This window comes from Triplophysa rosa, linkage group LG11 (assembly GCF_024868665.1).
Source record: "Triplophysa rosa linkage group LG11, Trosa_1v2, whole genome shotgun sequence".
In the NCBI taxonomy this organism is placed as follows: Eukaryota; Metazoa; Chordata; class Actinopteri; order Cypriniformes; family Nemacheilidae; genus Triplophysa; species Triplophysa rosa.
In genome coordinates, this window is record NC_079900.1 from 3,520,355 (window position 1) to 3,537,596 (window position 17,242).

The 17,242-nt window shown below is 39.3% G+C and overlaps 1 protein-coding gene across 2 annotated transcripts; it reads right to left on the reverse strand.

Moving 5' to 3' along the window:
* Positions 1–456: 456 nt before the first annotated feature.
* Positions 457–17,208, reverse strand: tlcd4b (TLC domain containing 4b). Of its 2 annotated transcripts, XM_057346108.1 has the most exons (7): positions 16,920–17,208; positions 15,367–15,519; positions 12,646–12,735; positions 6,051–6,109; positions 5,873–5,967; positions 5,255–5,328; positions 457–5,179 (listed from the first exon to the last, which is right to left on the reverse strand). In XM_057346108.1, exons 2-7 carry the CDS (start codon positions 15,510–15,512, stop codon positions 4,849–4,851), a joined length of 795 nt encoding a protein of 264 aa, XP_057202091.1. In that variant the 5' UTR covers positions 15,513–15,519; positions 16,920–17,208; the 3' UTR covers positions 457–4,848. The 2 variants fall into 2 exon arrangements, with proteins under 2 accessions (XP_057202091.1, XP_057202092.1); XM_057346109.1 differs by lacking the exons at positions 15,367–15,519; positions 16,920–17,208 and adding an exon at positions 12,340–12,458.
* Positions 17,209–17,242: the final 34 nt, after the last annotated feature.

Sequence of the window (17,242 nt, forward strand, 5' to 3'; positions counted from 1 at the left end):
TTTACAGTAAATGGAACTAAAGGGAAAAACTGGATGGATTTCTTTCTAGTAGTCAGACAGACAGATATTGTCTGTCGTTTTTTAAAACTACAGCCGCAGTAAAAATCAAGAGACCGTTCCAAATTTGTATGGTTTTTTTTAGATGTATTGTGGTCATTCCAGTCCAGTGTCTGCGGAATTTCATCAAAATCAAACCTCAGGAGTGACAAAGTCATCCAACAGCAATGTGAAAGACTGACAGCGTGGCAAAACGTATGAAAACTGTGATAAAGATCAAGGTTATCACAAAACAATCATTTTTTAACTTTTTCTAAATACAGGTAGAAATATGACTGTTGAATTGCTTCAAAGTGAACATGAACTTGTTTTCTTTGCCGTATTTGAGGTCTGAAAAAATACAGAGCATCTTTTCTGTTATTTGACCCGTTTCCCCCGTTTTCATTCTCTGCAAATAAATGCAAATAGAAACAATATTTTTATTTAAGATTTGGGAGAAATATTGTTTGTAGTTCACAAAATGAAACAAAAATGATCATTTTACCTAAACCCATAAATAGGCTAGTAAATTCAGAAAAACCTGAAAACGGTCTTTAAAATGGTCTCAGTTTTCTTTCCACGGCCGTATTTACTCCACAAGCCTGCATTTAAGCACCCAGGGAAGCACAAGAAGAAAAAGCATTTTTAGAACGATGTTTTTTATCCTCACATTTGTGACCTTGTCTGTGAAACCCAGACTAAAGTCTCATAAGAAGCATCACAGTTTGATTTCAATCATTCGTTTCACTGTGATTTCAGTCTTTGACATGGCATTACTCAGTCAATATTAGATGCTCTTTACATTAGGTTTAGTGACTTTGGTTACAAAACAGCAAATCACAAAAAAGTGACTTTAGCTGGATTATCACAGGCAGGGTCAAATTTTCTGTTCATTTTTTGCGAATGCTTTTTCACAGAAATGTTTCAGTATCACTGGTCAGCATGTAGTAAACTCACCACTATTTGTAAAACAAGAAGGCTTATTTGAAAACAAACTTGAATTAATCTTTAGTTAATGCCTAGAATTAGCAAACAGCTGCAAGGTCAACAGCAAAATACCCCAAAATGTCCAAACATCCAGCTGTAGAGCCAAAACACAACATTAACCTCAAGAGCCCAATGTCCACTTAAAACAGACATTAAACAATCAACAGATTAACAACAAATGTGCAAAAAAAATCTGCAAGGCCCACGATGATATAATGACATGTTCATTTCATTACCTCGAAAAAGGAAACGTTTTCAGTCAATGATGAAAACCTAAAAGATGAGCATCCAAAACAAAGACAAGTAATCATGTTAGTTTGTCTATAAACTCAAGTCTATTCATGAACAGCTCTCGTGATTTGACCACTGCTAGAACGATATTATTAGCTGTAATACTTATCCGTCGAATTTAAAGTACGTGACGCCGGTGCTCTAAGACAGTGTTGATTTTCACATTAAAATTTCCAAAGACAATTGAAATTATAACACAGTAACGTGTTAAAAAAAATCAATGAATCAAAAGATCAGGGCAAAAACTGAACTACAGTTTAACAGTTATTCAACAGTTGAGTCTTCCAGTTAAAGATTTAATTCATGTTTCTATAAATACATCTTCAATACTGGCACGGAGAATTGCACATAGTAAACTACAATTATTCCATTGAAAACTCGACTGCCTATACAAAAGGCGGACAGCAAACGAGAGAAAACTCCATCTGAACATTCGGACAGGTAGAAAAGGCTGGACGGGTGGAAAAGTCACTCATATAGTAGATTATCATCATCACCCATCGATATTCAACTAGGGTCTCCTGTCATTAGTGTCCTGAAATTAAACGGCTCAATGGAAATTTTAAATGCATGCGGTTTCAGTGTTTTTTGTGTTTAATAAAAACGTTTGTGATGTGTTTTGCTGGTTGCCATTTTCAAAATCATCTTGAAACACAGAAACAATTCGAGTTGTGATTATCATAAATACTGTAGACGCGGTCTATCACGCATCTGGCCGAGAGCATCGATCCAAAGATGATGACCTAGTGCAGCATATATTACCATGAGGTTGTGGGTAAGTCTTTGTAAACAACGCTACATTGAAGACTTTAATCGAACATTTTTTTATTTTTATCTACGTATTTCTGCATATTTCTATTTCACATCCTCCCAAACTGTACTCTAGCAAGCCCTCCACTTCTACTACACCTGAGACCTGAAGTTCAGCCTCAGTGTTTTGAAGTGTGCTAACTCTACAGCGGCTTGAAAAGTGTTTTTACATGAATCATTTTCCATTTACGTCTATCTAGTATGCTATCTGGTCTTGGAGCAGTACTTAACCTTCTTTATATAGCAAGAGACTGCATGATTGATCTATTCAAATCTATCTGTACACAAATGTTTTATTGCCAATGAAATGAGTTATTTGGAGTATCATCACTTAAAGGGATAGTTGACCCAAAAATGAAAACGATTTACTTACCGTCGAGTTGTTTCAAACTAGGGCTGTCAATCGATTAATCGCATCCAGAATAAAAGTTTGTGTTTACATAATATGTGTCTATTGGTATTTACGAACGCATACACATACGTGTATACATATTTAGGAAATATTTACATCCATTTGTTTATTTACCAGTAATTTAAATTATATATAAAGGATTAATCATTTAAATGATATATGAACATTTAATAATTCTTACTTTATATTTTTCTTTAATATTCAGTATGCACGCATATGTGTTAAACTAATATGCACAGTGCACAGACATACAGTATATTATGTAAACACAAACTTTTATTCTGCATGCGATTAATCGCGATTAATCGTTTGACAGCCCTATTTTAAACCTGTATGACTTTCTAAATGATCTATAAACATTTAATAATTCTTACTTTATATTTTTCTTAAATATACAGTATGCACGCATATGTGTTAAACTAATATGCACAGTGCACAGACATACAGTATATTATGCAAACACAATCTTTTATTCTGATGCGATTAATCGCGATTAATCGTTTGACAGCCCTGTTTTAAACCTGTATGACTTTCTTTCTTTTGCAGAACACAATTTTTTTTTGAAGAACCAAACATTTCTAGGGCACTATTTAATAACCACGGTAGGTTTTATTCTACTATGGTGGTCAATAGTGACCCACAACTGTTTGGTTACATTCTTTCAAATAATTTTCATTTTTGGCTGAACTATCCCTTTAAATTCTTCATTAAACCTTCTGTTGATTTTGGTTAGCCCTTAAAAGTCAATACTAGTCTAATGCGAAGGACAGCTGGTCCCTGAAGAACACTACGATGGTATCAAAACCACAAAGGCATCAGATTGTGCAATTGTGTAGATTTTGTTTAGTACCACAGAGGCAAGACGTATTAAAATTGTATTTCTTTCGATAAACATGAAGGTTGCAGCTAATTTTCAGCATTATAACTTGCTATAAGGACATGACCAAATGGCCATTTCTTCTCTAAAATACGTTTCTACTGTCACAGCTTTACGTCTTCAAGGTCTGGAGGAGTATTTGGTTACTCAGAATTCTGGACGTAAGGCAAAAAAAAGACGTTTTCAAACATTTCACCCACAATCCCCTCCCAACCAAAAGGGCCACATTCTCTGTCAGCAGCACCTCGAGTCGATTCTAAGATGAATCAACATTCGTTTTGGAGGCGTACCTGATTATTTGAAGAGAAACGCTAGCTCCGAATACAGAGATTTACTCTCGTCCAATACTTGGCAGGAAAAAGTACTGCATATATTTATACATGTATATATATATATCATAAAGTGTATCGTAATACCACAGAACAGATAAATATCAGCTGGAAATCATGTTCAAGAGGAGCACGACAGCATTCAACATCATGACGCATGCCAACACCTAAAGGACGGGAAACGGCTTCCACAGTGAGAATTTCTGCAGAGCATGCTGAAAACACACTTCCATTTGATCAAGTCATGTTCGCTATGCTCTTCATGAGGAGAAAAAAGTTGCAAACCGTGCGTGCGGATCATCGGCTTGTCTGAAAATACAAGCAAACAGAAAAGGTGACAAAGAAAAATGTAGGAACTTCAAAGGTCTTGTGAGAAACGGATGCAAATATAACCCAAATACTGACCGTCGGTCAGAGACATCATGCACACAACCACCATCAGCATCGCATTCATATTTTTCACATAACGTAGGCACGTCCGACCGATGTGCAACAAACAATAAGTGTTGAATTGCAGGCCTGGACTATAATAGCAAAGTTTGAGTGTCTGACTGTCCTTTAAAGACGCTGTTCATGATTCTTGGAGACGGGTATAAAAATCAGCTTGTGCTTGAGACGGAGGTAGATGTACTTCTGCGGTTTCGCGACCGGTCAGACTGAACTGGCAATGTAGATTTGACATGAGACTGGATGCAGTCGAGTAGCACTTCTGGTTGTCCAGTGAAGGTTTGGGCGTCAGTCATTCAAAGAACGTGGCGTTGAGGACGTCCACAGGCCACTGAGGACCCGAGACACAAAGCGTGGGTGTGAGGTCACGTGCCACAAGATTCTCAAGAATCGAAGGCCAGTAGCTTTAAAATGGAGATGTGATGGACATCTTCTCGTGCTTGGAGGCACTTAAGGCCTTTGGTTGTGTTTGACTCTTTACAGGTTAGTTTGTTTGCTCAGACTTGCTTAGACTTTCATCTGCGACTGAACACTGGGACGACATTCTCTCCTTCAGTTCGCCTTCAGTTCGAGAACTTGAAAAGAACGTTTATCCCGCTATGCATTTATTCATCTAGAAGTCATTATTGCTGACAGGTTCCTCCCCTCCCAACGCTAGCTCAGTCTGTGTGGTTGTTCATGTCATTGGACTTTCTGGAGTCTGTCTTGCCGCCCCGCAGCTTGCCTTTGATGACCTTGTAGCAGCCGCGGGCGATTTTGTACATCCAGATTGTGTTTAAGATGTCCAGACAAACGCAGGAGACGATCCAAGCCACCTGAGGACCGAGACCCAGCCTCTCGAATTCCGGCGTGCCGAACGTGCCGAACACCTTCGCCCAGTACGGCGGCATCACGGCGATGCGGACGAGGAAGAACACGATCGCCATGACGATGCCGTTGATGACGACCAGCGGATGGGTACGGGGGTGTCCCAGCGCTTCGTAAAACCACCTGCGTTGAGAAACGGATGAAATGAGAAGTGATCTGGCACGTGTTGGGGAAGGATCGAGCGGCTGGGAATCTCACCTTTGATTGACAAATGGTGTCGACAGTTCGGAAATCAGCCGGAAGTTCGCGAAATAAGGAAGCAGTCCGCGTGTCTGTTTGAGAAGAAGTCACAAAGAGTGTTTTGGTCAGTGATGTGACAGACAAAAAAAAGATTTAACAGACTTAAGCTAGACAAGTAGTTGCTGATAACTTTTTTTTAAAGAGTTATTGAAAAAATAGGATTGAAATAAACTTAAGCTAGACAATTAACTAATAACCTGTAAGTAACAAAAATATATATATTTTAAAGAGCTATTTAAAAAAAATATTATAAATATTTGCAAATCTACCACCGCATCAGAAACAGGAAATGACATCACAGAGGGCCCCCCAAGACATTTTGAACACTGCTGCTTTTAAGACACCTCAGATTTAGGATATTTCCCACCTTAAGCCAGAAATAATTTCTGGAACAATGCTCTTTTTATGTAAATCAATACTTTTAATGCTACTAAATCATTAGTAACTATAATGTTCTAACTAGTATGTTACCAAATACTTCTAATATCACTAAATCCAGATTTTGCGGTGGGGAAATTTCCCAAATCCGATGCGTCTTGAGCGTAGCATAAATATTCCCACTTTTCATGCACTTACCAGCACGTATCCATAAGCATAGAGCGCCGCCAAGTGGTGACAGACAAAAAATGCATCTCCCATGGTACTCCAGTTACAAGCCAACAGCAAAAGGTCTGAGGGACATACGAAAAAATTGTTGATCTGGAATACATAATCCGCGTTTAGATCTGTTTAATAAACAGGAGAATGCTCATACCGTAGAAGAGATATCCACAGGTGATAGCGACATTCAGCTTTACCAAGTTAGGATCTCCCCTAAAAAAAGAAAAACAACGTTCAGATAGCGTAACAAACACACAGAAAGTGTGTGCCTCTAATAAAAGCTTTAAACGGACAGTTCACCCAAAAAATAACAGAACAACGGCAGTACCCATTGACCTGCATTGGTTTTGTGTCCATACAATAGTAGTGAATGAGTACCGCCATTGTTCGGTTACCAACATTCTTCAAAATATCTTCTTTTGTGCTCTGCAGAAGAAAGATAGTCATACAGGTTTGAAATGACAAGAGGGTGAGTACACGATGACAGAATTTTCATTTTTGGGTGAACTGTCCATTTAAGCGGTTTATTTTCTTAAAAGTATAATTTGTGAATGTTACCACCTGTTGAATTTGCTCTGAAGTGCAGACAGATGCATGCAAAGCCGACACGGGTTAATGAGAGTAAATGACTGGGGCGTTGATTTTGATTTGAGTCATTAATAAAAAAAATTACTTTCAACAACTGCAGACTGATCTTTAGAAGAGAACTGAAACAGAAACGCGGAAACTATTCACAGAAAGGAATTCACAGGAAGTCCATTAAATTTGGTCTGAAATGAATAGCCTAAAGAACTGCTAATATCAACTATAAAAATGTTACACGTTAATGTTATTATTATTAAAACATAATGCACAATATAGTGTCACATTATATAATAATGTGCCTGATCTCTGATCAGCCCACAGCTTGTAGAAAAGTCCAGAAATAGATGGCGTGAATAAGCTCTTCTGAATCAAACACAGCATGACAAGCAAAAAAGTCGCAGAAACTGTTTGAAGAAATATGACTTTCACAACCATCAAACAATGCCCTAGCAACAACTCCTTAGCAACTGCATCACCTCCTCTTCAGAAAACGTAAAACTTGGTTAGCAACATTCGTTTGTGAATGATGAATTAGCATGTTGAATGTGTTAACGCTAGCCTCGGTTACAGTAAGACACTGCAAGAGGCCGTGGGCTTGCCATATGGAAGCTTGGTGGACAAAGTCAAGTCTGTGTATCTTTTTCGGGTTAGTGATACAGACTGAACGCAGGTGTTCACCGGCAGACGTACTGTATGTCTAGTGTTTGTGAAACCAGAGCTCAGAAACGAGTCCTTGTGGCGTCTCGCACACACAGGAGGTTCAGTAACCCTGTGTGACACCACGGGCTCATTTATCAAACAGCTGAACCGTCCAGTTTAATGTCACAATTTCACTTCAGAATCAATGCAAATACTCCCAATCGATCTGATATAGAGGTTTACACCAAATGCGTAAATGCAACAGAATAAATGTAAACATTTGCGTAAAACAACGCGGTCAAATGAAAGATTTTATATTATTTTATAGGCCATTAAAATACATTTGCCCTGTTATCTAATCCATTGCTCAATTGAGTTAAGTGATAACGCAAACATCACTTAGATTAAATGTAAATGAATGAGATTAACATTTTAGGCCAGAGTTCACATGTACGGGCGATGGATTACTCACCATTAATAGGACGCAACTAATCAAGTTTCGTCAACTTTGATCGAATTCAGAGTTTGACTTAAAGACTTTTGAAAAAGCATGAAACACAAGATCACAAAAACCTGTATATGACTCTTACATCAGTGGAACAGATATTTCGAGAATATTTTTTGTGTTCATACAATGGAAGTCAATGGGGGTCAATGTTGTTTGGTTACCAACGTTCTTTAAAATATCTTCTTTTGTGTTCCACAGAAGAAAGAAAGTCATACAGGTTTGGAATGACATGAGGGTGAATAAACGATGGAAGAATTTTCGTTTTTGGGCGAGTTATCCCTTTAATAACATATCATAGATCATGTTGTTGTAAGTAGGGCTGCAACTAACGATTATTTTAATTGTCGACTAATCTAGCGATCTTTTTTTCGATTAGTCGACTAATCTAGCGATTATTTTTCCCGATTAGTCGACTAAAACAATTATTGTTTTTTATTAATCCAATAAAGATTTTTTGGATTACTTTATTAATCCTTTGGCAAACTTTGCAAATAAACAATAAGTTCAAGTATTTTCTTACATTAAAAAGCAAATCATACTTTTTACTCCACTACATTTTATAAATAAATATTGTTGTTTTAGCATTTTAATCCGTGTTTACATTAAAATCACTATCTTCTTAAGTAGTTTTAATTTTAAACGTAAAAAAGACAGTTTTTAATGCACTTAAGTACTGTATTAAAGTTAAAAAATAAAATAAACTTAGCTCTGTATACTGTGGTAGGCTATATGAGACCAGTTTTTTTATTGCACTTATGCTTTTTGTTGTCCTTATGTTGTTCCAATTGCTTCCATTGTTTCCCTCATCTGTAGGTCGCTTTGGATAAAAGCGTCTGCTAAATGACTAAATGTAAATGTAAATACATTTAAAAATGTGTTTATGAAATACTAGAGCATGATATATGCTCCGTATTTTTTTCCTCCAAGCAATATCCGACTCTATTTTCAGTCTCATAATGTAATTGAGTAAAAGTAAAAATACTACTATCTGTCTCTGTTTATTGTACAAAACTATCACCGTATAAAAGACTCTAATGCAGAGTGGCGTTAAAGCGGCAGTCCGCAAGTTCTTTTGAGTACAAATGAGCTAAAACCAATTATTGAGCAAGTACATGAAAGAACGGTGTTTAAAACTGTGTCATTACCCTTGCTGGATTCACCACGGAACGCTTGTAATAATGGTTTGTAATTTGCCCTGTCGGGTCGACTTTCCCGGAGATCCTTACAGTGAGGGAAATAAGTATTTGATCCCCTGCTGATTTTGTAAGTTTGCCTACTTACAAACAAATGAAGGGTCTATCATTTTTATGGTGGGTTTATTTTAACTGATAGACACAGAATATTAAAAAAAATCAGGGGAAAAAAATGTTATATAAAGGTTATAAATTGATTTGCATTTCAGTCAGTGAAATAAGTATTTGATCCCCTACCAACTAGCAAGAATTCTGGCTCCACAGATTGGTTATGTGCCTATATGGACCACAGATTAGTCCTGTCACTTTAAGAAAGTACTCCTAAATCAGCTTGTTATGTATATAAAAGATGCCTGCCAACAGAATCTGTATCTTCCAGTTCAACCTCTCCAACACCATGGTCCAGACCAAATAGGTTTTAAAGGATGTCAGCGACAAGATTGGAGACCTGCACAAACCTTGACTAGGCTACAGACAGAAGCTTGGTGAGAAGGAGACAACTGTTGGTGTGATTATTTGGAAATAGAAGATATACAAAATAACTATCAAATGCCCTTGTTCTGGAGCTCCCTGCAATATTTCCCCAATGGGGTAAAGATGATCATGAGAAATGTTAAAGATCAGCCCAGAACTACACGGAAGAAGCCTGTTAATGATTTCAAGACAGTTGGGAACACAGTTAGCAAGCAAAACATTGGTAACACATTGGTAACACGCTATGCCACAGTAGACTGAAATCCTGAAGCACCCGCAAGGTCCTCCTGCCCAAGAAGGCCCGCCTGGCTCGTCTTAAGTTTGACAATGAACATCAAAATGATTCAGAAAAGGCTTTGGCGAAAGTGCTGGCACTGCTGTGAGACCAAAATGGACTCCTGTGTTTGGAGGGAGAGAAATGCTGACTATGAGCCCAAGAACATCATGTCTACAGAGAAGCACAGTGTTGGAAACATTCTGCTTTAGGGCTTTTTCTCTGCTACAGGTATACAGGATGACTTCACCGCATTGAGGGGCTGAGGGACGGGCCCATGTACCGTAAAATCTTGGACGAGAACCTCCTCCCCTTAACTAGGTCACTGAAGATGGGTCATGGATGAGCCTTTAACATGACAAAGACGCAAAACATATTGCCAAGACAACCAAATAGTGGCTTAAGGAGAAGCACATTAAATGTCCTAGCCAGTCTCTAGACCCTAGTCCTATAGAACCTCTGTGAAGGAGGCTAAAACTCCAATTTGCTGAGCGACAGCCAAGAAACCTTAAAGATTGACAGAGGAGTGGACTAAATGTATCCGGACACATGTGCAAACCTGGTGACCAACTATCAGAAATGTCTGACCTCTGTGCTTGCCAACAAGGGTTTCTCCACAAAGTACAAAGTTATGTTTTGCTTGGGGATCAAATACTTATTTCACTGACTGAAATGCAAATCAATTTATAACCTTTATATAACATTTTTTTCCCCTGATTTTTTTTAATATTCTGTGTCTATCAGTTAAAATAAACCCACCATAAAAATTATAGACCCTTCATTTGTTTGTAAGTAGGCAAACTTACAAAATCAGCAGGGGATCAAATACTTATTTACAAAATCAGCAGGGGATCAAATACTTATTTCCCTCACTGTATATGGTGTCTTTCGTCTATGAGTCATTTCGTCACATTCGTACACAGAACGAAGAGGATCCGGCTGCTAGCCCGCGCGTGGATGTTGCGAGTGACAGGCGATTTGTAGCGTGTACTCACAACTGCTGGGTAACGTTAGGATTTCATACAACGTTTATTATTATTTATGGCGGCGTTTAGTACTTTTATTTTTAAACGCCAAGCAGTGTTGACATCTGGGGATTCATCATTTGTGAAAAACAAGAAAGAACGAACAGATGACAGTTTACAAAGAAACGGGGAATGTGATCTTCTTTCCGGTTCGCGGTACGGGAGTTTCCATGAGAAATAACAAACTGACCCAGCACCCGAAATAATATCAGAACACTTCAACACAGCCTCCATTTGCGTGCGCTATTTGTGTCTGTTTATGTTCTTATTTGTTTCGTGTTATATCATCTGCCATGTTATCTGTGTTTATTATGCGCTACTGATGTACAGTGAAGATTCTCACCGGTGCACTGTCACAGGCCACGACTCAAAACATCAGACTCATCCGCGCAGTTGAGCAGTGCCGAATCACAACTCACGTAAAGAAATACCGCCGTGCATCACCTGCAATAGCAATTACAAACTGAGATGGCGACAAAGAGGCCAATCCTACGGACTGCCGCTTTAAAGCGAGCCCGCGCACCCTGAACTCAGAATGATGCGCTTAATGCATTCGCTTCGTTATTTACAGTTATGCGCATCCCGGACGCACAATGATACGCTTAAAGCACCTATATGGCGTTATTTTAATGACAAATGTCACGAGCGCATTATTACAAGGCGAAAGCGCATTCTTGTAATACGAGCGCGCGAATCTCTGCGCTCGCACGCCGATTTCCTCAGTGAGCGTCTACGCACTCAAAATGCGTGCCGTGCGTCCACGAATCCTTTGGTACTCTTGCTCTCAAGAGGTCCTCCTGTGTGTTCCAGGCATTATAGGCTGTCAAAAGTAGTCAACCAATCAGGGATAGGCTTCCACGACAGGCCAATGAAAATGCGACCTCTTACATGGCATCTTATTGGTTGCATCGTTGGTATTATACTTTCTCTTGTTCTGCTGATTAACTTACACACGCCCGGGAACAGAAACTGCTATTACAGCAGATAAACGTAAATAATACGACGACGTCGACGCGTCGTTGCAGCCCTAGTTGTAAGGTCATCACGGGTCGATAAACATGAGGGGTAAGAGTGGGCTCTGGCCGAAACAGTTCTTGGGACAGTGAAAGGGAGATCAAAGGAGAAGGAAGCCTAAAGTAGTGTCACATGACCCAAGGAGGGTTGGGGGAGTAGTCTGCAGTTTCCTGTTGAAAGGCGCTTTGTTGGCAAGACTCAAGAAAGGGAGAGAGGGCAAGAAACCGACAGAGACGGAGAGAATCTGTATTAGACAACAGTAACTGTAAAATAATGTTTATATACAGGAGTGAGGGGGCTAGAGAAACGAATGAGAGAGAGAGAAAACCGTATTTTGACACCACACACAAAAGACTTGAAATAGAAAACGATTCCTATGAAACAAACATTTACCGGCTGACAAACCAACGGTGTGTTTTATTCACCGAACGTGCCGATTTTTGTCTGGAGAACAAAAACAAATGTGCCGACCAATACGACTAAAGCATTTGCTTTCATGCAGGCTGGGAATGCACCTAACCGAAAAGAAATGTATATTTAAAGGCAAAAAAGGCATAAACCTTTCAAAACAGAGCTGTCATGAATGTGTCTTAAATTCCACTGATGAAAAGGAACAAGCAAACAACTAATGGAAGCAAAGCCATTGAGAAACAACAAAAACAGAAGAGATTAATATGAAAAGACGTTAAGAAAGTAAAGAAAGGCGGACTGTTCCAAAACCCGCAACTTGCCATCTGCCGCCTATCAGACAGCTTTGCGTCGGCAGGTAGACGGCTCTTGAGGTTTGGGAACAGCGCTCTCCATAGAACGGAAGAGGTGACAACCAGTGAAGACAAGTTACCATTTTCACCTTCAGGATGCAAAGATGCAGACCAGACAGGCAGCAGGCAGAAAAGGAAAGAAAACAGGAAAAGAAAAGTGAAGACGACGAATGAGAGAGCAGATCTGAGCAGACAGTTCATTGTAATGAAAAATATCACACGGTCTCAAAACGTGCATGACGGTGAAAGGACGCGTTCCAACTCTCGCCGTCTTACCACACTGGATCTTTGTTGACGGCATCGTCGAACCAGAGGATATAGAGACAGAACAGTCCCACGATCAACGCGTGGACGGTGGACACCAGCCTGAGGACACAAAAACAACAGTGTCGATTAAGATGAATCGTCAAAATGACAATCGAAAGTGTCTTATTGCTTTGATATTAAAGAGGTGTGATCACATGATCAGCTCAAGATTACACAATACACAATGGAGTGGTGCAGAGATGACGTGTTTTTGTAGGCCAACCCGGAAGTTAGCGCAGCGCTAGTGCTCACGACCGAAAATTTCCCCCACAGACGTTTGGAAGATCGCAAAAAATAAGCTCTGTGATTAACAAGGTTTATGATGTTTACAGGTTTTGTCTATCAGGATAATCTTTACAAATCAACACAACATTTGTTACTTTTGGAGCGTTAATACAATCGGCAGAAGTAAAAAGCTAACGTGAGGCTATAAACGAACTACACTGCAGTCGATCTTTCAAACTTGATTAAAAACGTGTTCCCTTGTAAGTAATTACTCCGTGAATTCACGTTTTTAATGATTTGTGTTCGTGTTACATTATTTTGTCAAATTTATATGCGCAATGACGTCTAACGTCCCCGCCAAAGGATGTAGTCGCTTTTAGCAACTTGTTAGCAATCGCTGTTTTTAAGACACGTAAAAGCTTTAAATAATCATTTTAACTGGTGTGCTTTATGTCAAAATATTTAGAGGTTTTGTTAACCTATAGGTCTTATTTTATTGACCAAAAACCCATTCAAAAAACCCATAGACTTAGGAGCGATTGAACCGGACGTGCTAAAACGCTAACTCGCTTCCTGTATTTGCATACAAAAATACATCATCTCTTAGGTACTCTTTAGACAACCAAATAAAGAAAAATAATTCCGATTTTACAGTTTTATTTCTGAAACATTAATAGTTTATAATAACATTGTTGATATACCTTCGATTTGTTAGAGAACTGACAACATTCAAGGTTTAACTGAACCTTCTGTATAAAAATGAATTAATTGAATATATTTATGTAAAATATGCAATATACATATGCGAATATGTAAAGTGAACTTTAGGAAAATAATTAAGAAAGAATTTAAGAAATTTTTATGCAGTGTGTCTGATGTGAAGAGAACTTCATAAAACAGACAAAGCACACAAAAAAATGCACGTATGTGTTGATGCGGGTCACGTGTTGTCAATATGGTTAAACAGACGTGATACTTCGCATTAAAAATTGCCATGAACTTAACTTCCGGTAGACCTCCGCAAAGAATCTATAACGGTTGATTAGTTTTAATTTAATTTAATACAAACAATATACAATAAATTATCCATTTAAAATTAGTATTAATATAAATTAAATATATATATTTTTTCCTATTCTAACCAAACACAGACCGAAAGTCAACTTTGGGCCAGGCGTGCGTCCGATGAAACCGTCTATAATACATACCTTATTTTTTGTGTCACAATGCATTATGTCATGCCACAATACATCTGTACACCCCAATTAGATTTTTTTACACTTACTAGATTACATTAGATTTCCTTTCATAACAATATTTATTTTCCTAAGAGTAATTGTATAATTCACACACCGCACAGACAGCAAATCTGCATTAGCTGATATCATAATGCTGACAGAGTAAAAAGCAGTTTCTTGCACGTTTTGTAGATAATTTCACGATTTGATCTAATATGGATCCAGGCATTGCGGATGTGGCCGTGATGCGTGTACGGATGAAATCTCTTGTACGGTCTATCTATGGAGTGTTGACCTTTGTATCGGTCTTGTATCAGGACGTAAACCCTCACTGTCATTCTATAGCCTATCTCCAGCAGGGTTGGGAGAACTGACTGTAAAAGTGATAAATCTGAATTTAGCGTTTACATTATTCACTAGTAAAAATCGAATGTTTTCTTCGTCAAAACAAGGACAGTGTGGTATTTATGCATACTGTACGGCATGTCTAAAACAATGAAATCATTGTGTGGTTAGCCCTTGATTATATAATCGCTCCAGGGATTGTACAGATTTCTTAACCTCTTCCTAACAAAATGACGCAAGCTCGACATTAACCCGGTACAAACGATTGCAGAGGTGATAAGACCAAACTGCCATTCAACCGCATTTCACAATGCAGTACAGAGATCACTAATCTCTCTTGAGATGAGCTGTACTCAATGACTACACCGTATTCTCACGGATACAGTATTGGGTAGTTTGTTTATTGTTTTGAGAAGTAAATTTGTAACAAACTGTAAATATCTCTACCTGAACAATACTAAGGTATATACTTTAAAGGTCCAAGGTGTAGTTTTTGAAGGGCATGCAACATAATATTCATAATTATGTCTTCAGATGTGTATAAAGACCTTGCATAATGAAGCGTTATGTTTTTATTACCTTACAATTTAGCTATTACTATCGACATACACCGCGAGTCTCCTTACATGGAATTCACCATGTGGTTTCTACAGTAGTAGCCCTAAACGGACAAACAGCTGTACGGAGCGCGTTTCGTAAATACGTTAAATCCTTCGGCAAAGAAGCGAAAACGTGACGACATCTTAGTCCTGTGTCAGCCACCGTAGTGAAAGGGAGGGGTGGAGTGAACCATTGGTTGCAATTCACAACCTCACCACTAGATACCGCTAAATTTCATACACCGGACATTTAAAATAATGTTTTTTGCATGCGAGTCTTGTACCTGGAGTTCCAGTCGTTGAGTTTGTGGGGTGGTAATCTCCCATAACCCTGCGTGAAGTTGGAGGACAGAACCGGACTGACGCAGGAGAAGAACAGCTGAAAGCTCACGAAGCTGCCGGTCACCACATATACCTCTCTCATATCCATCTCTCACCTGCGACAAACACAAAAACACACCTGTCAAAATCCATCTCTCACCTGCCGAACAGATCGATTCATGGAACGGTGATTCGTGTGAACGGATTCATTGAGAAGATTCTCAAAACTGATTCACAAAGTAAACTCTCGAACTCAGAAACGCCTTTTTCCAAGAGCTGCTACACGGTTATATCTTTCTGAATGTCAATAAACACTGTCTCAACATTTCATTGTTCATGCGATACATAAGTTTAAGCGATAACAAAAACACTTTAAATGCTTTACTGTTTTGTAGGATTAGAGCAAGCATGCCCTTCTTTGTACTTCTATAACAGAGTCTGAAATGTATTGCAAAACTACTTCTTGACCACGGCCTAACACGCAAACAATGGGATATACAGCACTAATCCCACCAAAAATGCAATCAAACACACCGCTCCTTCATTAACAAAGGTTTTCAGATTAATAATTAATGCGAGCACTGACAGGCAGGAAAAGCAAGACATTGATTAAAGAGAAGCAGATGGGGTCATGTGCACACTTATCTGTGTAATGTCATTATTTCATCTCGTAGCACAGCATTTTAACGTATGATCTACTCTCAGATGCATTGTAGAGGCCGCATATGGACCATATTACACAAACTGCGCGCGCCACGCAAGCATCTGGATCTGTGTTTGCATTAAGAAAGACTGCAGAAAACCTCTCTACAACATATAACCAACCTCTACACAACCACAGACCGCCAACACGGGCGTAACACTGGGGGAAATGTTTGAATGAATCCAAATCAGGATAGGACAACATCAGGATATTTTAAGGATACTTGCATCCAATAAATCATATTTGACCACCTAAGGCTCACAACAATGTGTTGGCTGGCCAATTTGTCACTCCACCATGACACAGGGATTCAAATAGCAAACTGTATGAATGACTCCAATGACAGTCAGTGCAACCTGAACATACACAAAAACAACAAGACTGGGCTTTTTTTGCTGATGGGAACCAATGAAACCATTCAATCCTGCTGGAAAATACCCCAAACACTGCATTTTAAGGAATTCTTTTGTAATGGTTCACAGTAATGATGTCACAATTAACGATTTCTAAATTCAACATTCCCACAGTCTTGAAGAAAAGAAATGTTTTGCATAACAATGTTCTCAAAGTCGCGCAACAATAACAATACGTCGGGCGCATGCGCAGTGCGTAAAGACGTGGTTACATTCTGCACACGTATCCAGCCGAACCAGGGGCTTGAGCAACTCTGCTGCAGTCCATTGAAGTTTCTTTATTCATCTCTAACAATGGTGCAGTCGTGCCACGTAAATAACAACGCACGCGGCAGGTGCGACGAGCGACGCATCGCGCGCGCACTTGCGCGTCGCGAACGAAACGAGCGGGTTGTTTTACCTGATAAGTGTCGCATAGGTGTTAGTAAACGCGTCTGGATCCCGTCGTCTTCTTTATTCTCAACACAAAACCGGTGTAGCTCGATGGCGACGGCTGGCGAGCGGCTCGTCCACGCGACGGCTTTAAAAGCGCGCGTCCTCCGTGGAGCGCTCGCGGAAAAACCAAAGCTCCGACAGCGAGGACATTTCCCACCTTCACAAACGCGCACGAATATCGCGAACCTCCGCGGTGCTTCGATCAAAACTCCTCATTTCTCCACAAGCGTATTGACAGATTACGCCCGGTGGTGACGTCAGCACACGTCTCCGCCCACTCTCCTCCCC

Excerpts from the sequence above, each read along its gene's own strand:
- tlcd4b (XM_057346108.1), bottom strand. The coding sequence starts at position 15,512 with ATGGATATGAGAGAGGTATATGTGGTGACCGGCAGCTTCGTGAGCTTT. Across the intron at positions 6,110-12,645 it reads GTCAACAAAGATCCAGTGTG|GGGAGATCCTAACTTGGTAA; the intron begins GTAAGACGGCGA and ends TTCTTTTTTTAG. Across the intron at positions 5,180-5,254 it reads ACACCATTTGTCAATCAAAG|GTGGTTTTACGAAGCGCTGG; the intron begins GTGAGATTCCCA and ends TTCTCAACGCAG.